The sequence below is a fragment of the Macrobrachium nipponense genome, chromosome 46, assembly GCF_015104395.2.
Source record: "Macrobrachium nipponense isolate FS-2020 chromosome 46, ASM1510439v2, whole genome shotgun sequence".
In the NCBI taxonomy this organism is placed as follows: Eukaryota; Metazoa; Arthropoda; class Malacostraca; order Decapoda; family Palaemonidae; genus Macrobrachium; species Macrobrachium nipponense.
Genome location: NC_061106.1, coordinates 32,314,072 through 32,341,346, shown reverse-complemented (window position 1 = coordinate 32,341,346; position 27,275 = coordinate 32,314,072). Strand labels below are relative to the sequence as shown.

Sequence of the window (27,275 nt, the reverse complement as noted above, 5' to 3'; positions counted from 1 at the left end):
AATGCTCTCAAGAAGATAAAGGCTTGCCTACAGCTGCTGTAGTATTCCATTTTTCCCCTTGAATGAATTACTGTACATTTTGGATGATCATTCCAAAAGTCATAAACTCATATTTGGTAGCATTATGAAAATCCCCTTACTTCATTCAAAAGAAAGCTTACAATATTATGTAAGTTTTCCATGGGTTAGCTTACCTCAGTCTCACTTTTCAAAGCAGACCAGTGGTTTCGAAGGTCATTCACGGCAGTGCGAATAACATTTGCCTTATGAACATCCACCATATGTGTTGTAAGGGTCAAAGTATCACCTCTTGATATGATGGTAGCTATGTCAGGCTCCAGCTCAGCTACTTCCTGTTCCAAGGTCTATAAAAGAAATACAGTACAAATAAAAAAACAAACAGAGGCTAATGAAAAATAAAACTATTTATATTATTACTACTGCTTTTTATGATCCAAGGGATTTTGCATTGCCTACTGCATTTACTTGTTTCTATTTAATTAGATGGAACACAAAACAAGCCTTGAGAAGACCAAAGCACTGCCCTAATCATGGTGTTACACTATGAGAAAGCATTTTGTTTTAATTTTTACATGCAAAGTAAATATTATGTGCTCTGCACTAAAAATATCTTTTAGCCAAGTCTTGTAGCAGGTCTTATGTAGTAATGATAAGCATTAAGACACGTCATGGAGTAATGGACTCAAAGAGTCAAGAGTGCACTTTCTCTCATCTTCAGCGAGGCTAAACTCAGTTTTTCCCAATGTCAAAACCTGGAAGAAGTGACTATTGCGCATGCACGTCAGCCATCTTGTTTACAACCTGACCGGTAATAGACCAAGAACCAATTACGTAGTACCTCTCTAGTCAGCGTAAAGTGTATAGGTCAAGCCAGTGCTCCTTGCAAAAAATCGCTTCAATTCATTGAGGATTACGGAAACACCTAAACTGACCTTTGTTTTGTGAGCACATGGTCAGTGCTTTCTCATGTGCTTTCCCTGTTTTTGCTATTTATGAAAAGTGCAAAATTTGAAGAATTCACTGTTTGCTATTTATGAAAAGTGCAAAATTTGAAGAATTTGTCATTCTGTCTATAAGTTTTAACTAAAGAAATGTTCCACAATTTATTATTAATAATTTAGATAAATCTGTCAAGATACAATGTCTACAATACCTAGGCGGTAGCCTACATGAGATGATTTGGCTAGATCAAGCGGCAGTTTCCATTATGTCAATGGGCAACTGAACTCTCAGTTCCCTTTAGCCAAATGGGCATCTCATGGGGTTACTCATGTTCTGGACTTCAAGGGGTAAGGTCATGCTCCATGACATCTTTCTATTTATTTGCTCATAAGTACTACACCAATGGATTGCTGTTGGTATTAGGTCTTATTTTTTATGGTAGTATATCAGCTAAAATTGTAAATTTGCAAAGAAATATTAGAAAATCATGAAAAAAGAAATATTAGAAAAACCATGTATGCCACAGAAAATCTAGTAAACATTTTACAACAAATATACATGCTTAGAATTTGTTACTGATTTTAGTTATCTGTTATGATATGCATGAGCTGTAATTATAATTTTACAAAATAAAATAAAACTAATTAATAGAAAAACATGTATAACTTGGTAAAAATGTTAAATTTTTCTTCTTACACCATGTGCATTTGCATATCTTCCTCTTTCCACATTGTTTTTTTCTTAAATAGGGTGACCTCAAAGTTTACACGGTCTGGGGGGCTGCATATGTTTTTTTAAACCTGGGCCTTAAGGGTTAAATAACCTGCATTAGGTAGTAACTTAAATTAAAGTATGAAAAACCTTTTAGGACATACCCTTTTAAGGTCCTGGACAGCTAGTTTTACATCGAGGACCCTAGATTTGATAAACGGGCGAAAGTTTTTTCCCTTAATATAGCTTGTACTGTAATCTTAAGCATGATCTAAATAATCCAGTACTAGGCAGTACCTTATATTAACTTATGTGATAAACTTCTACTAAATATCCCATTATTCGACTAAATCATTAGCCTAGACCACGTAACCTAGGACTAGACGAAAATAGTAACCAGTACCAGATGAGACAGTAGCCTAGCTTTAAGACTACATACATACTAAGATAATTGTATTTTACATAATCCATATCCGTAAGTGTGAATTAAAGCATCCACATTAGGCAGTATCCTAGATCAGAGTAAGTGATAGCCTAGCTAACATTTTTGGGTAACTATTTTATATAGTGGACCAAATAAGATCTAGGATTGGATATAAACAACCTAGGTTAGACAAAAATACAAGCCTAATCATAAGCTGGCGTATAAGAAAGTTTCAGTTTTATATAGCCTATACATTTAAATGAGATCTATAATAACCTGGATTAGGTAATAGTACCCTATACTAGGCTAAGAAAGAACAGATAAGCCTAGGATTATATATAAAAAATAGTATTTTAGGCTCAATAAAAATACCAGGTAGCTTATCTATAAAGCTACATACTAGTAATGTCTTATGTGCCCTATAACCTCAAAAGTGATATAAGCTTAGAACAGGCAGTAGCCTAACCAGATTAATTGGGAATCCCTTTTTAATGGAATATCCTGCAGTTAGCTTAGAAACAGCATGGCTGAGTAGCAGAAAAAAGGGTAGTCATGGCTACATAAAACAGAAAACCAGATTTTAAGTGAATTATTTTCTGTATAGTAGTTTCTTTCCTTAGCTTTTAAATAAGCAGAATAAGCAGTGGCTTAGAATGGGTTAATTGAGAACCCTCCTAGCTTAACGTAGATTATACCAGAAGCATTAACCTAAGCCATATAAAACAGTAGCTTGGGTTATTTAAACAAATTATTTTATAGAAGATTAATCTGAATAGCATGGCAATTAAGAAATAAAATTTCACACAGCCAGGACTCAACACTACTACTAAAAATAGGTTTTTCCTACATCAAAACCAGTTTTTTTCTATTTCAAACATGATGCCATTTAAACGAGTTGTTCACTTACAAATGTCCTAAGTTCATAAATAGTAAAAACAGTAATCAAGGTGTTTACCTCGGCCTTTTCCAATGCTTCTTCATATGATGGGGTAACTTTAGTTTTATTCCTGAGTTCACCAATCTTTTCTGCCAACCTTGAGACTTCGGTCAGATACCCTTCATCGTCACCCTTTCCAGCCTATAAGGAAACATCATGTTACACTATACATAATGTATCACTTTGTATGAGATCACATCCTAGTGCAATATGCAAATTTTATACAAAGTGCTTTAAAAAATCAACTGTTCCCTGCTTTTCAAAACACAGGAATACTTTTTACTTATGGAACTATATATGAATTTAAACATAAATCAAAAAAGAATCTTCCTTTTCTGCCTTTATACTATTGCTTATTTCTCAACCTTCCCTATTGGAAAACGTGCTTGAAAATCAGAACTACTGAACCAATAAGAAGAATTACAGCAAAAAAGAGTCAAACAAAATTTTACTTCATAGTATTTAACCAAAATAACATTCATCTCTTGTACCTCTGGTTGTTTTTTAGTAGTCTCTTTCACATAACTTCTTGTAGCAAAAACAGTCTCTGATGTAGTAACTGTCTGGAAAGCTTGTGTTGTAGATGGCAAGGCTTCTTTGTGCTTCTGTAAATAGATCTTGAATTAGAACAAAAGTAATATATAAATTACCACCAGATTATCAAAATTAATTTCTATTTCATAGAGCAAATACTGTATAAAACTTTCCAAATATCAGACAAATGCATAGTAGTCTACAATAGCATAACTGTTTGTTAACTCAACTCTTTCTACATAACAAACATAAGGCCTATAAGGCTTGGGCCTGACATAACATTTGTTAAATACCACATTTCTCTTAGTTTAAGAAGAAAATTAACCAGCACCATTAGTTAATAAACAAAAGATAAAAAGATTATTCATGCTTATTTCCCAGCAGTGTTACAGCAAATAAAACATCTGTTAAAACATAAACTTTTTCACCATGCATCTAGTTCACATTAGATACAATATGAATATCCATTTACAAGGACTAAATAGTCTGCTTACATACCTCAAGCATTCATGGAAAAAATACATTATCAATACAAAAGCATTAATACATATATACAAAATAAGAGAGCATAGTGAAGTTTGAAAATATTGTGCCATGCTCTGCAAGCCATAAAGTATATGGAAATGTGGATGGAATTCTTCTGTTAGTAACTGCCCTGTCTTTAGCTTCAGGCATGAACCAACTTCCACAAATGAACCTTTGATATGATGTGACAATGATTGATACCAGTCCCAAAGCAGAGCTCAGTAGTTCCTCAGTAGATTTTTTTTTTTCTCTGTGTGACTTCTTGAATCTTACCTCTGCCAGTTCTTTAATAGCTTCTTCCTCAAGAGTCAGATCATCATCAGTTGTATCCTCATAAGGAAGTTCTTCTCCTTCTGTTTCACTGAAAATGACTTCCTCACTTGCATCTGTACAGGCACTGATGGTGCTGAAGCGGGATGGAGCAGCATGTTCTTGCTCATTCCAAAGAGATCTACTTTTCTTTTTTTCTCTAGGAGGTGCTGGTCCATGATCACATACTTCATTTGGCTCTTCATGATTTGGTGATTCAAAATCAACACTGGATGTCCATGATGCCATTGGCATATCTAATATTTCTGCTGATGAATGTAGCACTTCCATAGAGGAGGATACTTCATCAGAACCCAATGATTCAACCATTTCTCCTGAAGCATCATAATATGGGCTAGATCCAGTTGAATTCGATGTATCACATGAACTTGAACTTTCTTTTCCCTTGTTTAACTTATGTTCTTCAACCTTTAGCTCAGCACAATCATCCACAACAACATAATCCATATCTTTCAAAACACACTTGCTGTGGGTCATTTCCTCTTCTTGGTCATTCTCTTTATTCAATTTATTATCATATACTGTCTCTGGTTTCCCATCATCTTCAAGTGTAGAATCTATAAGGCATAAGGGATTTGGTTTTTTGGTCTTACCTTCCAATGACTCTTTAGTGTCATTTCTTCCAAGATCTTCATGAGGTTCCTTCAATGTACAACGACTTTTAGATGCAGTTTCAAATTCCTTTGTTTTTCCTGCACTATTCCTGGAGTCAATGAAGAAATCAGAGTGCTCTTCATCAAAACCTTTTCTCTCAGTAACTTCTATGACTTTATAATCAATTTCATTATCAGATGATGCTGAACTTTCACCTTTGGAATCTTCCAAATGGATATCTGGAATAGATATGGACACTTCTTGCTCTTCACTCACTTCTGTTCTTTGAATAACTTGTGCAACATCTACACTTACTTGTTTTTCTCTGCTTTTATCTTGAGTAAAAATTCCAATGTTAATCCAGCCATCACCATCATCAGTATCAGATATGTGCTGTCCTATATCTCCAACAGTTACACTGGTATTTACAGCGCTTTCCATATCAAGACTTGGATATGCCACATCTGATCTCCCTATGCTCATACTGTCGAAACTTTCATTGTCCTTGACTGATTTTTCAACCTTATTGTGGGCAGGTTGTCTACTACTCTCTGACTGGTAAGTAGTATTTGATGTGAGTAGCTTAGAGGGGCTAAGCTTTGATTTACTAGAATCATAAACCACATATCTTTTGTTAACAGACTGCTTATTGTCCAATATCTCAAAAGGAGAACTATCACTATCTTCATTATCTGGTGAGATATCATCTTCTATGGGAGATATGGTAGCGCAAACAAATGCTTGATCCACCTCGCCTTTCAATGACTTCTCTTTCATGATTGTAACATAATCTTCAGATGATGCAGCATCTGTCTTTGCCACTGCTGCAGTAGCCTCCTTATTATCAATTCCAGTCTGAAGTGGGGTTTCCTCAAGTACAGCTTCCTTGTCATCAGCCGACTCATCTTTAGAAAGCAACTCATTCTCAGGGTCACTTGTCTTTGTTATTAATTCTTCTGAAACTGACCTTATTAGGGATTCATTTACATCACCCCTTTTTACAGCTTTGACACCTATTTGACTATCATCTTTTACCGAAGTAGTTTCAGTATCAGCCTGAGAAAGACTTCCAATTGGCACATGAATAACAGTCTCAGCTTCAGACAATGTTGAAACTGAGCTGTCAATGCTTACATGTCTCTCAAGTTTCACATCCAAAGGTATGCAAGTAGGCCCTAGACCTTTTTGTAATTCAAATGTATCAGGTTCCTCTAAAGTATCAAGACCTTCATCACTTTCTGAGCCATTTCCTGAAATATTTTCTTTTCCTTCAATTCTCGGTTCACTATAAGATTCATGTAATGACAACTGATCTTCAAGGTCAACCTCTATTTCATTGTCTACCATTTCAAAACTACTGTTAGATGAACTGCTACTGGTTACAGACAACTTCCTGCAATTTTCTTTCTTTAAAGCCTCTTCATCAGTACTACTGATTTTATGTGTTTCATCAATATTTGCAGTTCCTAATTTGTTCATATTTTCTTGCGCTCTAATAACTGATCTAGTTAATTGGCTAATTTCTTTATTATCTTCAGTCTGATACATTTCTGTATTCAATTCCTCAGCAGTGGCTTCATGTGGTAAAGGTAACAGTCCTTCTAAACTGTTAAAACTATCTTTTTCTTCATCAATATTTCCTTTAAAATTACCTGCTATTTCAAAATTTCCTGAAGCTTCTTTAGTTTCATCAGTAACATCAAGACAAATGATATCTGTAATCAATGAGGGGCCTAAAGAACTTTCACCTGTTTTTTCAAACACATTCTTTTCTTCTTGAACACTCCCAGAATACTGAGGTTTACCTAATGGATATGATGTATCAGTGTGACCTATATTAAACTGTTCCTGATCACATGTATGGCCTACATTACTTTGTTTTCCTTTGACCTCATCTGCCTTTCTGTGCTGTGTTTGATAAGGAAGGTTCTCACCTTCTATAAATTTAGCACTTTTAGGTTTGTCTGCTAGAGAACAGTCTTTATTCTTGCTTACTAAGCTTGACGATATTAATCTAGTTCCCATCTGACCACCATCTTGTGCTGAACATTGCTCTGGTGCAACAACTTCATAAGTTTGTTCCTTTACTTCTAAAGGTACTAAATAATCTTTCTGTTCTTCAGAAACATCAGTTTCTTCCGATAGATCAGACTCATCAGGTAAATGTAAAATAGTAGCCATTTCAGGAACTGCAACAACTTTTGAGCGAGTGACAGTAACAACTTCATACACAATCTCAACTACATCATCCTTTTGAGGAAGGACAGTTGATGATGCAGTTTCTTTAAATGTACCTTTAGAATCTGTTATTTCTTTAACATTTTGGGTATCCTGCGTACTCACAATTTTAGCATTTGAATCATCTTGACTATCCATGCCGGTTTGTAAGTCACTTGACTTTCTTTCAGAAAGAAAGGAGGAATCCCTTTCTGCTTCCCTAATCTCAACAGCCGCTTTTAAAAGAGAAGTTTCATTATCAACTATTAATGAGCCCTCCTGGTCATCTTTTTTACCCAACTTATTCTCATCAGAACCTTCTAAAGCCTGTATAACGGCCTGTTCATATATTGTTGCAGCAGATATCCTTGTTGTCGACGGTTCCCCCGCAGAATCACTTTCATCCGAGGATGAGGAGTCAATCCCTTCTCCTTCCATAGGAGTCTCTAACTCCATTTCATTAGTAAAAATCTCATCTCTATCTGTGTCAATGCTATTAGAGCTTAAAAAGCTGAACCGTACATCACTTTCTTCTAACTCATCAATTACTTCCATGTTACCTTCTTGGATTTTATGCATTTCTTCAGCAGTATTTACATCCGTGATTACAGGAGCATCATCCCAATCTCCAGACAGGGTGCCACGGGTTTCAGATCCAAAATCAACTGATCCCTCAGTAGATGATTCTCTTTTACTCTGGGATATGCTTGAAGAAGAGCTACTCAGTTCCCAGTTGTCACAGACCTCTCTCCTCTCCATAACCCCTTTCCTAAGTAGAGCTTTTTCTATACTATCTGGAGTTATCAAAGTTTCCTTGGCTACTGCTCCATGACTGGATTTAGATTCAAAAGGCTGGCGAGCAAAATGTGGTTTCTTTTCTTCAGAAACCATTCTCTTCTGAATGTTATCTCCTTTGGTCACTTCTGTTAGAATGGTACCATCTCCTTCTTCATAAATTTTTGCAAACCTTTTCCTCTTCTTTATTCCAACATCTGAACCAATAATGATACATGATGCTGTACCAGTTTCTTTTACATTAGGAATTATAGCTTGTTCTTTCCCTTGCAAAACTTTTCCTGTGTTAACCTTATCATGAGAAACCTCATCGTCAGCCTCTTTCAGAGATACATAGTTCAATGAGCCATCACATTCTTCACATTTAACCTGCAAACATTGCATAGTATAAATACTTTTATTGCATAGTAAAAGCATATCAGAACGAAAATCATAGAGATGATACAAGAATTATTTGCATGGAAGAGTGAAAGAACAAGACAACAAACTAAGTATGTCTCTGAACATATGGCCATTGAAGTAGCCAACACAGCTTCAAACTAACTAAATCTGTAGCCCTCTAGATATAAATTACATGATCATTAAAACTGAAAGCCTAAACAGACCATGAAATACAGTACTGTACAATAGAATGTGATTTCTACTTCACTCTCAAGATTTTATATGCATACTTTTTAGACATATATAATGGCAAGCTGTATAGCACTTTAATCCATATTGAAATTAATGACATGCATTTATGTTTACATAAAAAACTCCTTTTTAATCATAACAATTACATAAGTTATAACATGTACATAATAAGTACCTCAAATTAATCCCTTTTGTTGGGTTTTCTTTATTTCTTTCAAATTTTCAGAGCATAATATACCTTTAATATTGTAAATGATCAAATATTAATCATCACTTTACATCTGGCAATTACAAGTACTATCAGTGTCATTAACCTAAAGTTCATGGGCTCCATCTGACAAAGAAATTATCCAGTTATGATGATAGTATACATTTTTAAAATAAATAGAGCAAATTTCAAAAGTGTAAAGACTCCAGCTTCTCTGGCTTGTTTAGTATTCTAAACAGATGTGAAAAACTTAAAAAATGAGTTGTTTACATATATCTTTGTCATCAAGATTATTCCTAAAATTTAACAAGTTTCCACAATACAGTACAGTGTAACACTCAAAACTGCAAAAATGCTAGTACGTATATATGCCAAAATATCTAAGCTTTTCAAAATAGCAATCTACTTTTGATCAAACTGCTTTTTATAAACATGTTTTGGTTATAAACACAAAAGTGAATGAACTGTATATAGAAAACATAGCTTTACAAATACCTTGATTATCATTTACAGTACTAAATAAAGGGAAATTATCTGAAAGACAAATACTGTATGCTATACAACACAAAATGAAGAGAATATGTATTCTCAATATACAATTTTTCAAAAAAATTATATCTACTGTATTATACAACTCAATAAACTTAATATTACCTTAAAAAGTACAATAGGATCTTTTTCAGATATAAAATTTTAATATTTCAAAATCAGAAACTGGTAGACATCTTTTTAGATTTCAAAATATAGTCTTAGTTCATTTGAAACTGACTGTCACCATAGCTAACCATCCTTATTCCCATTTTAAATTTTAGTGACTGTTTTACCCTTCCTCCTACATGATCAAGGATTAAAATAATACTTATGTACTTTGAGATGTCAAAAAGAAATAGAATGAGCTAAAATCCTGTCTACGAAACTCTGGGAAACATAGGACTTCAGTTTTCTTTCTCACATGTGGATGGAAAACATTAATGCTCAGTAGTACACTTGCCCCTACCAAACCTGCATTATTAATAATCATTCAATAATTGTAAATATACTATAATGTTGCATTGCCCTCAGGACATCTGTTTTAATTTTTCCTTATAAAATAACACAATAGGATCAGAGATGGGGACTTAGGCAAGCTTGTTTTAATTATGCACTGTCACAGGAGGCCAACGGACAATTTCCAGGAAAGAATATGTATACACCAGTAATGACTGCTCAAAACAACTTTGGTCAAACTGACTTGGGCCAACCAGTATAAAACTAATCATGGTTAGCCATACTAACATTGGCCAACCAATATATAAAAGTACATATACAACCAACTGAGAAAGACAATTCCCTTGGCTAGAGGCTGTCAGAGCAAATGACAGTATATGTGCAATCCTGGCTAGTTTATGAAACAGAAGGTTGATACAGAGGGTACCTATACCAAGTTCTAGGACTGATGAAATTGAAGAGCAAGGGTTCCCGTTTTAATGGGAGTGTTGGTAGGTTTGCAACAAAATCTTTTTGTTATTTTGTTATGTGTAGACTTTTATATTTTTCACAAATACGGCTGGACACTACTGTGCTTAATTTTGTTGCCTTCAGTCTACCACAGAGGGAATGCATCTACTTGTGAAATCACATAGTATGCCCTCTGGTCAAACTATCTAACCACAGTTAACTGGGTATGAGGACCATACTTGGGTGCAATAGTCTATGTATATTTAATATAGCAAACATCATCCTAAGACAGCAGTGCTGATATCTTTTTTTTAAGTTCTCAGTAGTATCCATGCAGACTGACAGTTTGCAGTTTGGTACAATTTTGACAATTTGGATAGGCCATGTTCAGTCAACAGAGATGATGACTTCAAAATAATTCATAGGGTATGCGCAGGCGTTGCCAGATCTCACAGATTCCTTGCTTACAATCTCTGATTGTAATAACAGGTTACCAGCTGCGCTTGGAAAATATCCTAATGTTAAGACCAAAGGTTTGTTAGCTATGAAAAATACTAATTGATTTAAAAATTTGTAATTTCTGGATCAAAATAATGACTGACATTTCTTGATCTCTTACCAGTATATGTGCTGAAAGTCATCCACATCATAGGTTGTCTTGTACCTTTGAATCCATGGATAACCAAGACAATCTAGTTCATTTGTAAACTGTTCACATTTTCCCAACGAGCGATGAGGTTGAGACATGGGAATCATCAGCAAATAATAAATAAATGAGGTGTACATATTGATATTAATATCTTTAACAATGATATTCAAGATAATTGTATAAATTCCTGATATGATGTTGGCTGGTTTGCATAATGGCCCATTAGCTGATACTTGTATTATTCAGCTGAAAAAAAAATTGTGTGGACAGGCAAGGTTTGCAGCATGTCCCTGGAAGCCATCCCAAATAATGATGGGGCTCAGTTTAGACTAGCCCTTTAGGTTCATTGGTTCAGTAGGAATTTATTTCTGGTGATTAGAAATTCATTTCTTGATATAATGTGGCTTGGATTCCACAATAAGCTGGTCCTGTTGCTAAGCAACGAATTGGTTCCTACCCACGTAAATATCTAACAGTAATGGATTCATGAAGGCCAGCCCTCCCAAATATACACTGTTCCCACATCTAAGAAAGAAGGGAGAATTGTGATCTTCTGCACAGCAACTTTCAGAAGGATAAAGAACCTACTTGTCCTGAGTCCATTATGTTCCATCACTGTAACAATAGTAATGACACTATTTCAACAAAGACCAGCTATGAGAGAATTCTTGATATTAGTTGGTCTGTTTATTGAGGCCCTAGTGAGGCCATGGATACCTTCTCTGTACACAAATAACAGCTATAAACAATAGGTTTTCCTCTGTAGAAACAAATTCTTTACGACCGAAAATAAAATATTAGAACCGTGTCTCTCATCCTTAGTGGCTGCAGACAAGGCAGTCATGTATCTTACTAACTTTCACATATCACCTCATCCCATTTTTTTATCCTTGTGTATCACCATTTTACACATTTTTTCCTCTTGAATATTTATCAAGGCATTAACCCCTACATGTTACAATTTTCCTTGGATTAGAGGCAGACTTAAGGGATTCGACATCCTCAAGTAGACGGGCAACATGATGCAGTAGGCCTTGTAACTTCTTATCTAACAATATCAATCCAATTGGAGAGCCAATATCTACTTGGCCTTCCAGATTAAGTAGCTATCCAGCTCTCTAAGCCAACTGTTTATTTTTTAAAAACAATTAACATTTTTCACATAAAATTTAGGTTTCACACATACAAACCACTGCATTACACTGAGGTCTCTTCCTGGAGCCTATGCTTCACAATGATTGGAGCAGAAGAGGGAAATAAAGCTGTCAACCCTACCAAAAGGTGTTTCTAGTCCCATCATGTGAGTGCAATCTTCTTTCTTTAAAAGTGAGTGTATTGTCAACAATTTGGAATAAAACATAAGATTATCTACCGCAACTGTTTTCATGCATAAATCACTGCAGCTGTTTTCATGCATAAATCAAAATTTGTTTTCAGAAAATTCTCATATTTTGAAGAATTTAAGATTAGTTGCTTTCACAGCCAAAGCCTCAAATTCACTCATCTTTCAATTATGAAATTAAAAAAATTAAATACCAATTGTTCACAAGCACAAAAGTGTCAACGTACTTCCAAAATTCCCTCCTGACATTGCCACATGAATTCCATTCTCTCATTTTCTTCAGGCAAATAATCAAAACTAATCAACTCAATACAGTAATGAAATAAGCAGCTGAAAAGAAACGTAAAGCTGAAAACGGAATTCCAAATATCTTAGCTATGGTGCCAGAAATATCTCCTAATCGCTTATCACTATACGTATAAAATCATAATAAAATAATGTAAGATCCTAATGCACTTAGCATTATCATTTTTTTACCATTTTATACAATTATAACAGTAACTTTCCATCTTTGTTCAACTACTTATACATATGTCACATTAACACCATACATGAACATCATTGCATGTACATTTTAATCAGTTTTTAACAAGCAATACATGAATACTAATAATTTTCACAATTAAATCTTCATAAAGTAACCGGAACTTAATCATTCATAAGATTCATTGCACCGTAATTTTGTAATTCTCAGTAGTAATACCATATATCTAACATGGAAAAGTTTCACTCATGGATCTAATATCAAATTTCCAGTTGCTGGACTATTCTTAATAAATACATAAAAATAATATATGTAATAGATGAAAAATACAGTACTACTTCAAGTTACATGCTCTCTAAATAGCATGAGTATAAGCATCTTCAGTGTGCATGTGCTCATTTTAAAATACAATTCATTTAACTATTGTTTCCTGAAATATTTTAGTCTTTGAATACCAAGATGCATGAGCTTTTCAGACTTAATAAGAATAAAAAGGAAAAGCAAAATTTACTTAAACCACAACACATTGCTTATTCACAGTAAGAAAAAAAATTTTGAACACATTTAAGAAATATCTTTCTCAATGAAAAGCATGCAAAATATAATCTTAGGTTTTCAAAGACTGCCTTTAAAACTTACAGCTTAACAAATCTGAAGACATCACCTAAATCCTACTGTCATACTCAACACAATTTTGAGTTTCTAAATAATTCATACCATTTCATAAATCTCCTATTAAAGAATACATAAACTCTCTTTGCAAAACCACACAAAGGTTAATAGCATCAGGGCCATGCATCACTCCTTGCCATAAATAAGAATGCAATATACTTACTAGGGTTTCATACAAATCTGAGGAGCCTGACTTTAATGCATCATGCTCAGAAGAAGACTTAGGAGAAGATAAAATTATTTTTGATTGTTCTTCTGGAATATAATTTGCAATGTCTGCAGGTGAGTGTGGGACATAGTGAATTTCCTTTGGGCGTGCTCCTGAAGATGCTACTATGGCTTTAAGATTAGTTTCTGCACATGGGACATAATGAATATCCTTGTCCAACATCATTTTCACTTCTTTAGATGCTGAGACATGAACTTGTGCTTCAGCTACAGTTTTTACTCTGGAGTCCTCAAATACTTCTTTTGACTTTTTAGACATGGACTGCTGTTTTAAAGCTAAGTTTTCCTGCTTACCACTTTCCTTCTCTTTGCTATTTTCAATGACAGAAACAGCAGGAACATAATGGATTTTGGTGTCTGTTGTCTTGATTTTAGGTGCACCCTTACCACCTTCTTCTTCATCTGAAGTGATTGCAGTTTCTTTAACAGAATGAAGTGCCTTTTCTACTGATGAATACTCTTTTTCCTGCTTATATTTTGTTGGGACAGTAACTGAAGGGGTTTCAAGAACAGCATCCTCTGGAATTGGCACATATGGAACATAGTGGATCTTCTTCTTCTCTTTCAAAGGAGAAGACCCAACTTTGCTTGGGGACCTTTCCTTTTCTTGGTTCTGAGAAGTTTTGTGCAACTGTTGTACCCCTTGACTTTCACTTGAATCTAAAGGCAGTTCCTGCACTCTATTTGTGGAGAGAGAAGAGCACTTTGCTTCATCACCTACTTTAGAAGGCATGTTATCCTTCTTAGATGATGGCAGCAGAGTTTTCTGTTTTCTACTGGTGTCTTGAACCATTTCTCTGTTCTCCTGATGGAATTCCAAGGTCTTTCCTATGGGAACATGTGGTACATAATCAATTGGTACAGAAGATTTCAAATTATCAGTTTCATTTCCTCTTTTGCCATCTTCAGTAACTAAAGGAACATGTGGTACATAAGATATATGTGAAGCTACAGGATGCAATCCAGTTAATCTCTTAATATCTACTGGCACATCTATTGGATATTTAGTTTCCTTTGAAATTAACAGTTTTCCTGACATATTAGTTTGCTCTAGACCTACCAAAGACTTCTTTTCAATCTCTTTGAGATCAAATGTCTTTAGACATAATTCTGTAACAATATCACTTCCCTTTTCTTGAGTGTCACTTTCCTCCTTCCTCTTATGGATATGTGGTATATATTGACTCTTTACCACTATCTCCTCAGAATCCTCTGAAACTTGTTCCATATTCCCATCAATGACTTCTGTTTTAGAAGTAGCTGTACCATACTTAATACCTGGAGGCTGATATGGACGATACTGCAACTTTCTTTCCTTTAAACTCTGATCTCTTGGTATTACTTTAGATTTTCCTCCATCTAAAGATTTAATGTTTGATTCAACTTTCAGAGGAATAATTTCTTGTAATGATTCTAATTTAATGTCTACTTTTCTGGATTGTTTGATAGATTCAAAAGGTATTTCAACTTCATGGGAATTCTGAATTCCTATACCAGTCGTTTCCACCACTTGTAAATCATCTTGCTTTGTATCATGATGTACTTCCGTAAGAAATGTAACTTTATTAGCTGAAATATCTTCAGATTCACTTTGAGTATTGAGTTTCTGTAACAAATTTTCAAGACTTGCTCCTCTCGAAGAAAGTCGTGAACTCTTCAAAAGAGAATCAAATGATGACTCGATTTTCATTCCTTCTAATCCTCCCTCTTCCAAAGGTATTTGTTTTTCATCCTCTTCTCCCCCAAGCTCCTCTGAACCAGCAAGAGTACCAATAACAGTGACTGCAACACCATACTTGTCTTTAACATCTACTGAGCCTTCAAAATCATAATAAGACAAAGCTTCAGACATAGCATCTTCTTCAGTAGTGTTTGTCCTGTATGTGTAGCCACTAGGCATGGCAGATCTAAAGCCTTGTACAAAAGCAATTTCATCAATACTCACATCCACATCACTTCCCTCCCCTGACCTGACATAGCTTTCATACCCAGAAAAATTTGTAGGATCTATTAATGCTGCTTCACCACCCAGAGGTATGCCTTCTTCTGAGATTTCAGAGTTAATTTCTGTCTCTGGAGCTAATTCTTTACCAAACTTTCTTGAATGATCTTCCATTTCTAATATGCAAACATCCTGTGATAAATTACAAGTCTGTTCTGGACCAGTTCCTATAGGACCTCCTAGAATTATTTGTGATGTGGCAAGGACAGCATCCTTTAATGTCTCCTTTGCAGTTTCAGAAACACTCCTCTCCCAGGCAAATGCTGGAGTATCTACTTCAGCAGTTGCTAATATTCCAGAAACTTCAAAGGGTGTTATTTCTAAGTTTTTATCAGCTACAGATAACTTTCTGCCTCCAGAAGTTTCTGTTGTACTATTACTATGCGTCAACAATCCATCATCACTTTTTGCATTTTCATCTTTATCTTTCTTATATTCTGCAGTTTTGAGAACTTGTTTATATGCTTCTGAAACAGTAACACTTCCAGAGCTGCCTGAACATGGATATTCTATCTGTACAATTTCAGACATAACAACACCTTCCCTACTATGATCAGGTTCAAAACTGAATGCTTTAGTTGGAAAGACTGGAGTAGATATTGAGGAGGTTATTTCTTCTGGTGCTACTTCTACAACACTAGATGCTGTAGATATTTTTCTTTCAATACTTTGAACACCAATTCTTTGATCAGCTTCCACTGTGTTTCCACTGCTAGCTACTAAGGTAACAGACGAAGTCTTACGGTTTTTACTGTGTGAATCTGAATCACTTACACAAATTAATGCATCCTGAGCTTCAGCAGCAGAGAGTTCTTCCATAATTGCTGTCGATTTACTTGGACTGCTGTCATCTAACTTCCCAATAGTTGCACCATCAGAGACCTGGACAGTCTGACATGTCATAACAATATGGTCACTAACATCTTCTTGAGCAGTAACAGAAGTTTGTCTCTTGAATGCAAAAGATTTTGTAGACTCGCTTGCAATTTCAAAACTTCCAGCAACTTCCTCAAGGGACAAGTCAATTTCCTGAGAAGCAGATGATATTTTGCGATTCAGTATCTCTGATTCTAGTACTTTTTCAGTAAATTCTGAACCATGCTGAGATGGCCTGGTGGTAACTGGTTTTTTTCTCTCTTTAGAATCCTCTATCTGATATATAACTTCAACAGTGGTACCACTTTCCACATCAGATGCTTCTATTACATGTATAGGAATTTCTCTACCTCTTTTTTCATTCTCAGAAGGTGGCAGATTACTTTCACCTTCAATAATGTTAGGAGGTAGTGTGGTTACTGCTTCTTTTATAGTCCTTGGAAACACTTCTGAGACAGTGCCAAAAATCTTATTACATGGCAATCCATCAGGGATAAGATCCATAGCTATTTCAGTAGCCACAAATTCATTGTTAATGGATATGTTGGAAATACGCCTTTCAATTTCAGGAGCAACTCCTTTTGATTCACTAGTAGCTGAGGCACTGGAGATATCAGACGAATTATTTATGATGGTTACAGATAAGGGCTCTTCAGAGGAGGGCGCCTTCATTTGTTCATGCTCATGAATATTTTTTTTGTTACTATCAGTAATCATGACATTGTGTCTGGAGAAAAAGTCCAACATAGATGATGACATCCCACTGGCAGAATGAATTACAGTGGCCTGAGAACTAGTAGCTGAGGACATTGTACTCTTTGTCATCTGAATGCTATGAATATCTTCAGTGGCAGATAGTGATGCTTCAGGGTGATCAGATGTAACAGGTGAGATAGTAGGAGTAACCAAAGACCAATGAGGAGCAGCAGGCTTAGAAAAAGAATCTAGTGAAGAGTTGTCTATCTCACATGCTGGGATTACCTGAAAGCAAAGAGGAAGCACAGTGTCTGAAGACACCCAGAAGGATGTTACAGACTGAAATATAAAAAATGGACAAGGCCAAGGGGAAAAATTCTCATGCTAAAGCAGGGGTAGTAGCAGATTAAAGTTTTACCCTTCACCAAAAGAGGATATTCTGCTTTCAGACAATAATGTGACTGTTTGGTTATAAAAAACTTAATGACACCTACAAACTCAACATAAAATAAAACAATAGTATTATAACACAGACCATATAAATGAAACTTACCTTCTCATTTGTTCTTGTTAACTCTTCATCTAATCCAACAGTAAAGGCTGGACATTCAATCACAGTAGGCCGTCTTGTCTTTTTTGTATCATCATCTGAAGAACTACTTGAACTAAAGGATGCAGGAGTAATGGCAATTTTATCTTTATCACTATTTGTGTCATGCTGATTCTGATTCCCACCTTTCTTAAGCTCTTCCTCATCATGCTTCATTACATTACTACTTGTTTTTCTTTCAAAGTCTGGTATATCATCATCAGTGTCTGCACTCTCTTCTCTTACTTGTTCCATTATTGGGTTGTTTTTGCTTTCTGTAGATTCTGAGTCAGTAGCAATAACTTCTGCAGAACTTGATCTAGATATCAGAGTAACTAAAACTGCTTCCTCTGCCTCTGGTAATCGGTTTTCAGTTGATGACACCAAAGTCATTCCATGTACTACTTGTGAACTATGTACTGAAACTTTCTGAACATTCTGAACAGATCCTGGCTCTTTGCTTTTAATTTTTTCTTCTTTTATAGAAACAGACTTCTTCTCTATCATTTCCTCTTTGTTTGAATGCTCAGAGGCATTTGCCTTGTTTTGATTTAAAGAATCATCAATTACTGGAGTGCTTGTAACAAGAACTTTAAATGGCATTTCTAAAGGTGTAGTGTGGCTTCTTTCAAATGAGCCTTTGGCCTGAGCAAATTCAATATCCCCTACATGCACCTCCTGTATCTTAAATTCTATTGGAAGGTCATTTGAATCAGTGTCTTTCATAACAATATCATCAGTAATAAGATTTTCTGCCTGATTTGAATCTTTCATGGAGGATACAGCCTCATGATCAGATGATTCTTTCACATCATTTTTTGTTTCACTGTCTGAATCACTAAGCTCTGTATCACTCATAACTTCTTCTAATTCAGCAATCATAGCTTGCAGTTTTTCAACAGGAAGCTGTTCATAATCTTTTCCCACCTTATTAACTTCCTCATTACTAACTTCAAGTTTTCCAGAAGTATTTGCTAACAAGTTAACAGACACATCAGTTTCCATAACTTTGTGCTGATCCTCATCTTCAAGCTTCATAAAGAGGTTTGTATCATTCTCTACTTTTGTCGATAACTGTTTGGCATTACTTAAAAATGGGTGAGTAATTGACTCACTAGTAACAATCTGAGCCCTTTGAGAAATGTGTTCAACTGTACGTACTTCTTCTAGCTTTGAAGTACTTAATGAGTTACATCCCTGAGTTACTGAGGGTGAGAACAAACTGTCACCTTTAGAAGATACACTTTCTGATACTGATTCAAGGTCAGAAAATGTAGCCTCAAAATCTCTGCTGGTTTCAGACGCTGGAGCCATGTCAGTATCCACTGATGCAAGTGATTCCAAATCATCATCATCTCGTCTCCGTATCTTTAATAAACCAAACCTTTCATCCCCGCCTTGATCCAAGTCCATTTCCTTCTCAGAATTTCTTCTTCTAGCTTTCTCTATTGCAGTTAGGTCAATGTCTTTTTCTGCCACTTCTTTCAATCCTGCAATGAGGTCATCAAAATTATCTAGGTCAGTCTCACTTTCAGTTATTTTTCTCTTTCGCTCTTTCAATGATGATTCATCAGGTGGATACTCTGGGACAGGAGAAACATCTCTAGAGGAAGAATCTAAAGATGAAGTATCAACAACTCCACTGGAAAGTCTGTTACTCTTGTTCAAACTGCTAATTTTTTCTTCAGAGGATGAACTAGGAATATTAAATGAGAGATGTGATATTGTCATCTTGACTTCTTCTACTTCAATTATATTCACTGAATTCTTATCTTCTGAAGTATTTGGCATCTGGGAATCTTCTTTACTAGTGCTCTCTTCACATGCTTTCAATGAATTTTCTGGATCTTTTGTTGCACTGTGGTCAAGAACTTCTGATTTAGCTTTTTTCTCAACTTTAATGACACTATCCACCATTGGAGAATCACCCCACAATGAACTGTCAGCTGAGGATCCCATGTCTGCAGACACTGTTTCTTCCAACTGAATGCCTTCTTTATACTGAATGTGATTGTTGGAATTAAGTGAAGGCTCTTGAAACAGTTTAGAACTTGATGTGGTGGAAGTTGTATATGTTGTAGTAGTTGACATAACACTACGGACAAGATCTATGCTCTTAAGCAGACCTTGCTCCCCTACGAGACTAGTGGAACTATTGTCAACATCCCTTGAGATGGCATGACTTTCTTGCACCTGGAACTGCTCTTTTTCCTCTTTTTCCTTAACTTGTGATAAACTGTGTACTTCAGGAGCTTTTTCTAACATTCCTGAAGTCTGACCAACTTGTAAGGAGTCAGATGTTAAACTAGTCAAAAAAGCAGTTTCCTTAACAGAAGAAAAATCAGTAATTGTAGAAAGAGAAGTGGTAGTGTTGGTGAGGCCAGCAGATGGTTAGGTTCATGTGTTTCTATGACCAATGTATCACCTACTGTGTCTTGTGTATCCTGCGATGACTGCTGAAAAGACACATATGGGATCTTGCTCACCACTAAAAAAAATAGCTACTGTATATCAAGCTGAACTCCGCTAGCTTGCTATTACTTTAATGAAAGTCATCAGTTTGAATAATCGTTACACTACGTTGGTGAGATCAAGCTGCTGCCGTAAGTTCTATTCCAGCAGAAGCAGTAAGGTTAACAGACCAGACACCGCATGTAGTGTTGACAGAGCCATTAGAAGGTTATTAGGAACAACTTAATTTGAAGGAAGAGGGTTAAGATAATTTGCACTCACTGACTCCTATGTCACAAATATACATATAGTGAAAATACAATATTTACATTAGACTCCGTTCTAAAGCACTGGTTACAAAATAGCGAACATTCAAAACCCATATAAATCCTAGTTTAAATAATAAGCTATTTATAATGTAAAGGCAGTATCTAAAAGTGCATTTCTTACCTCTCTTCTGAGGTATGTGATGCTATGAATTCACAGCCTACATAAATAAACCATTCTTAAATTGTACAAGTGCATGATGTCTATAATGATCCTCAAATCTTAAAAAAACTAACCAGTATTGTAATTTAACCAACTAAGGCATTCCTGTTGTTGAAATTTACACGCACACAAACACCAATGCATAACCATACACCCACAAACACATAAATATGTATATATGTTACAAGGAATATGTAAAATCAGGGATTTCACAAAATCCCTAGGGAATATGTGAAATGACCAATTCGCTTACAAACATTTGAACCCCGAGGGCTAGTATTAAACATGGTGAAATAATCATTAATCTACACTGTTTTGCTATGTTTAGTACATAAATACTAACCCCTGGGGAGTCAAATGTATTTTGCCGTGTGTAGTACTAGTCCATGGGGGATCAAATGTTCCTAAGTGCATTTAATCCCCCAGGGGCTACTACTAAACACATTGAAACATATATGACCCCAAGGGTCAAGTACCAAACAAGGTGAAATAGTGTAGATGAATCACTATTTTGCCAAGTTTAGTACTACTAGCCCTCGGGGATCAAATGTTCCTATGCGAATAGGTTATGTCATATGCCCCAAGGATTTCGTGAAATTCCTGAAGTTCGCATATCCCCTCTAACATTATATAATATATGTATAGTAATGGAGTTCAAGCCTAATAAGTTTCCATCAAGCCAAGTACAGTCTGCAACATGAAAATTTTTTAACCACACCAAGCCCCACACCATACAGGATATGACTCAACTTCTTTTGCTTCCCTCTCACAAAAAATAAAGCCGCTCTGCCACTAGTATTCTTGTCACTTGCGTTCATTCTTGTGGCTTACCATTGCCTCCCCACAAGAAAGCTCTTTTGCTGTAATAATAGCCCAAAAGCATATCAACTGTAATGATGATGGAGCTTCTAAGCCAAAGCATAAGAATGAGTGCTTTCAATTTATGAAAAAATAAAAATCTTAATATTGAAATGACAAACTTCAAACTTGGAAGCTGCACAGCTTATGAAAAAATTTCTTTTGTTCATCATGTTCTAGAATAAGAGGAAAAATTTTATACCGCCTTTGCTGCTGCACCACAGGGTGCAAAAGTCCTGTAAACTGTGCATAATCGATTTAATTAGGGTGGCAAAGGCATCACATATATATGTAAATGGACTATACATATTGAAAAAGAATGTCCACTGACTGTAACAAGGCAGCAAAAGGCCTCAAGCCTGTATGAGAACTTTCGAAGAAAACTTAAAACAGAAGCGGACATCAAGTCATTCACTACAACCAGATATAGGTGTAATACAAAGAAAATAAAAAGACGAGCCACATTTGGAATCAGATGCCTAACAGAACCCATATCTGCTAAGGTGCAAAACAGGCACCAAGCTTTAAAGCATGGAAGGCCATTAAATGGTGATAGGTGGTAACAAACAGACATATGCTAAAGCCTGGAACTATCAATACAAGAAGAATCCTTGACCTCTCACAAAGCAAAATAAGAGCTATCGTCACATTTCCTGGCTACACAACCCAAATGCTTGGGTCACAACAGCAGGGCTACCCACAGGATGTTTTCACCAATACTTTATACTTAAATAAAAAAAACTTTTAAAAGAAGGAAAGGTTGCCATTCACGTTTTTATTAATAATAATGAACCAAGCCACCCACAGTTTGAGGTGGTTTGAGCAGCAATTGAAGTTGATCAATACCGAAACCATGGACTGATGGAAAATATATACCAAAACGAGCAAAAACTTTCTTACTTGGACCAATAAATAAATCAAAAGCCAGGAAAAAAAATTTTAAATGAAAATGGTCCACAATTTCAAAAGCTTCCAATGGATTGACAGAGGTACAAAAAATTATCTAACCAGCCAGACAAGTTAGCAGCAAGGGATTTGTTAATGTGATAAAGAAAGATATACAAGATAAAAGCTGAGAATTTCATGAGCTCAGCTCCAATGGCTCTTGGGCCTCTTGGTGACCCATAGCTGCTTATATCAGACCTCTCCACATTCCCCTCTTGAGTGCTATAACTTTCCAGTTATTCTCAGGATCATTCATTCTCAATTCTCTTTTAATCAAAAACAAGAATAATAAAAAACAAGAACTTCATGAGGTTCTGCAAATATGAAGGAAGCTCTCATTAGGTCATCTACTAGGATGTGAATGAACTAGGTAGAAAGAAAGGACAAACTTACAAAATGGACACTTAAAAAGTTGGATAAGGTTCTGACTGACAGTATAGTAAGAAGATAATGGTTTATTTCTACGATGGAACAAAGTATTACAGGGACGACTTAAGTGATAATGGAGGTATTGAAATCTCTCCAACTCATACTTAATGAATTAAAATGGCATAATCAACATCTCCCAATCATATGGGTGTATCCAAAGATAGGAAAAACCAGTCTCCCCTATCAAAAATCCCTAGCCATCAAAACTGTCTTCCCAACAGTCCTCCAGCCTTTGTATCTTCATTTGGTCCACTTTTTGTAGTTTCAAAAGACAATGATAGTGATAGTCAAACACAAGACCAAAAGCTTAATGCATAGCACATCCTAACAATGGCTACATAATCACTCCCACAGCACCATCACTTATTCATCACTGTAAGCGTTGTACTAATTATTGTACTACCAGAGAGAGAGAGAGAGAGAGAGAGAGAGAGAAAGAATCTTTATCAGTTACGTATTTATCAAACAACCTTCACCCTATAATGTACTGCATAAATTGGCAAAAAATACTAGAATCTAAAGTAATTTGTATTTTTCCTAACATAACAACCTACGCTTTCATATATGGAGTACTCGCACTTGGGGCACTTCGGCTGCTACTGAATCCTATCATTACAGCTATGGTTGCATGTGACCAGGGCCTGCCTCTCTCCTCCATTGTGTAAACCATCCCATCTGCAGCCATGATCTACTCCCAATATGGAGAGAGAGATCGAAACTATGCAGGGTGGTCAGAGGAAGGTAAACTTTATCATTATGAAAGAGTAGGTTCATATGTCAGGAAAAATACACATTACTTTAGAATTTTGTATTTGTTCCAACACATATACAACCCTACATTTTTGCAGACACGCATTCACGGATTTCTCTATGGACCATATCTACCCATTATTCGTGGGAAATTCGCGTGTTCGCAGTATTTTTCTATGAGAAATCTCCACAGATTCCTGGTTTTTTTATCAATTTCATCATAAAATGCCGGTATGCACATTTTTAGTGAGTTTTTCTTGAGTTTTAACTAACTAAATAGGCCATTTCAAGTGTTTTTATAGTGGTTCCAACTATTCGTGGGGGTCTGGTACGCATCCCCTGCAAATTCGGGGGGACCACTGTAGTACTATATGGAGCATCACATGGAGGCAGGAGGTCGATCTCTCAAGGCTGCCAGGTGGGTGTGCCCCTCCACAATAATCGGAAGGAGTTGACCCCTCTGGCTCTTCGAGAGGTCTCTCTGTAACCTACCGACCTTTTGGTCCCAACCATGCATGGGATCAGGACGTGTGTTGTACATACTAACCACTACCTTCATGACAAGTGTGACATCCTTCTCCTCCTTGGGTTGCTATCAATGGTCCCAAGATGAAGGTGTCACAGGACTTTTGTGGTAAGTCCCTGAGACAGGAGGACATGAAAGCTGATTGTCTCTCCCAGACACTTACTCTAAAGATATGAAGGATTGATTGGTTAGATCACCCTGATGTCGTAGGCCCTCACTTTAGCTGGCACAGGGTTGTCACTGTGATCCATCTGGTATGCCCTGACTATCACTTCCCTCAACCAGAGGAAGATGAGATTTCGCAAAATCTCTCTCTTCTCCCGGCCACTACTGATGAAAAGCCTCCAACAGGCCAGTCTGTGAAAGGCTGTAGGCCTGAGATAGGTTCTCAAAAACCTCACAGGGTACAGTAACTTTTAGTCTTTTTTACCCCGCTACAAAGTCCATCAAGGAGGGGACAAAGAAACCATCGATGTTTGGGTCACAGGCAGCAGGATTCTGCCATGATATTTTGAAGAAACATGAGACTGAGTGACGACCACCCATGGGTGTGGGAGATAACGTATGAGAGAGCATGCAAGAGACAACATGTAAGAGGGCATGCAAATACCTACTCGCTTGGCTGATACCAAGGATATTAGTAGGAAAGAATGCCTTTAGAGTCAAATCCCAGTCCGATGCCTTCTTGAGAGGCTCATAGGGCGGCAGTCTCAGGGTAGCAAGGACCTTGATCACACACCATTAGGGGGTTTTAGTTCCTGTGGAGTACAGTTCTTTTCGAAATGCTTCACCAGGAGGTCAAAAGGTCTATGCCTCCTGGTCTGAAAACTTGGGCAAGGGCAACTGCGTATCCCTCAATCACTTTCTCCTGCTGTGGGAAGATGAGAAAATAAGTTCTTCCCTCATAGATGTTCTGAGGGATTAAGACCACCCCCCACCCACCAAATGCACCAATAGTGGAAGACCTTCCAGTTTCCTTGATATACCCTGATGGACGATGGTCTAAGGTGGGTCAGAGATGGCTGCTGCAACTTGCTCCAAAAAGCCTTTTATTCTAAGGAGCTGCTTGATAGCCTCCACCCATGAAGTTGGAGAAAGGCTACCACCTGATGGTACCAACTGTTATGCTCTTGTTTCAGCAACATGGGAGTGAGAGGAAGTTCACTTGGTACATCCACTAGTATAGATGGGGAATATCCACATATCATTCTGCTTGGGGCTACAAGGTTCATCTTTAGCCCCTGGGGACACCAACAGACTGTTGATGACCTTCCTCAGTTAACTGAATGGGGGTGGGGGGAGGGGGATGGCATACACATCCATGTTGGGGTGTTAAAGGCATCCTGCAGGGTGGCCCTTTGGCTGCATACTAGAGGAACAATACAATAGAAGTTTGTTTTTCCTTGCTATGGCAAACAGGTCTAATGTGGGGCCCTCCGACAAACTCAACAACTTGTTCGTGCCCTATTCAGCTACCATTTGGTACTACTATTTGGTCTGCTCTAATAAACCAGTCAACCAAAATTTTCCTCTATCCAGGGATGTACTGTACCTGGCTGTTAAAGGAAGTCCCCAGGTATCTGACCTCTCATGCATCTCAACGTATTCAGCTTGTGAGAGACTGTGGCCCTGCTAGTTTGTGTATGCCACCACTGTAGTGTTTCGCTCATCACAACTGTGGCCTTGTCCTTGAACAGGTCCTGGAGGTGTTGGAATACCAGCCAAATTGCTTGCAACTCCAGGACGTTGTGTTACCCTCATTGTTCCATGCTCCAAGTCCAAGAAACACATGCCATTCAGGTGAGTACCCTATCCCCTTTGGGATGCATCTATGTATACCAGCATCTCTGGAGGTGGATGACTTAGTTGTACTCCTCGCAGGTAGTTCATGGATTCTCTCCAACACTGAAGGGCTTCCAATACTTTGTCCATCACTCATATATGTTGTGATTGGACTTCCACACTGTTTTCGCCCTTCCCTTTCATCTGATACTGAAGGGAACAGATCCGTGCCCTGCCCCCATGCATCATCTTTTCTAATGACATCAGGTGGCCTATCAGCAGCCTGCCACTGATGAAAATGACAAAAAGATGGAAGGAGAGAAAGAGAGAGACAGAGAGTGAGCTTTCATGATTGTTATTATCTTGAAACCACAGTGTCACTTAACAAGTCTTCATATGTCACTTTTTTATCTTTTAACTGGCTGGTACTGATACATCATCAATTCAATACCATATGGTAGAAGATGTGTAGTTGGGCAAGCACTCATGTTTTCTGTAAGCTTTTCCAATATTGGTGAAAACACCCACATTATTACACATCACACTGAATATTTTAGTTTTCATGGCTAATAGGCATACGTTTCATATACATATCTTCCTCTAAATGGCTACTTGCAGAGGCATACGTTTCATATACATATCTTCCTCTAAATGGCTACTTGCAGAAAGTACATGTGCACTCAGTAACAAAGAATGTTTTCCGCCTTTTTCCAGTTTGCATAACCAGTCAATTTTTTTAATGGTTTGCAACCGCTTACCATGTGAGATACTTCCCAAAAACACATGGGTTTTGATGTATTGCCTGCAGCACTGCAGGTGAGGTTACTTGTGCATATGTGTGTGTGTGTGTGTTATTTGTATGGCCCACCTCATCTTATGCAGATGAGGAAGGTCGTGGCCCTTCAAAAGATGCTTGAAGTCATCAGGAGAATTGAGGCAAATTGATATATGGCACGCATCATGGAGGAGTATGGCAATACTCAGCAACCTTGCTAGATATAAATAATTCCAAGGACACTGAACAGTTGACCTTGATCTGGTTCCATCCGTAATTGGGCTGCTAGCATGAAAAATACATGGTGCTGAGTTAGGCTGCAGCTAGAAGTTCACAGGCCTGCATAAGATTGCAGAAATTAAGGTATTCCCAGGTTGGCTGTTTTGGTTCAAGATTTGTCACAGGCACTCTAGCACAAAGACTC

The 27,275-nt window shown here is 36.8% G+C and overlaps 2 protein-coding genes across 15 annotated transcripts in view; one reads left to right on the top strand and one right to left on the bottom strand.

Annotated features, from left to right (window-relative positions):
• LOC135214883 (dystrophin-like) overlaps positions 1-27,275 on the bottom strand; it is a 1,767,410-nt gene that overhangs the window by 1,401,498 nt on the left and 338,637 nt on the right. For 12 of the 14 annotated variants that reach the window (XM_064249322.1, XM_064249323.1, XM_064249325.1 and 9 more), the window contains 4 exons: positions 4,368-8,399; positions 3,527-3,640; positions 3,054-3,176; positions 195-365 (listed from right to left, as the gene is read on the bottom strand). In XM_064249322.1, the coding sequence (XP_064105392.1) occupies positions 195-365; positions 3,054-3,176; positions 3,527-3,640; positions 4,368-8,399 (4,440 nt within the window). Of the gene's footprint in view, positions 1-194; positions 366-3,053; positions 3,177-3,526; positions 3,641-4,367; positions 8,400-13,618; positions 17,543-27,275 lie in introns of all 14 variants that reach the window. The other 2 variants (XM_064249318.1, XM_064249329.1) reach the window with 2 other exon arrangements.
• The window catches only part of LOC135214526 (utrophin-like), a 15,785-nt gene continuing 13,822 nt past the window's right edge, over positions 25,313-27,275 (top strand). The window contains exons 1-2 of the mRNA XM_064248899.1: positions 25,313-25,406; positions 25,992-26,094. Coding sequence (XP_064104969.1) covers positions 25,313-25,406; positions 25,992-26,094 — 197 coding nt within the window. The remainder of the gene's footprint in view (positions 25,407-25,991; positions 26,095-27,275) is intronic.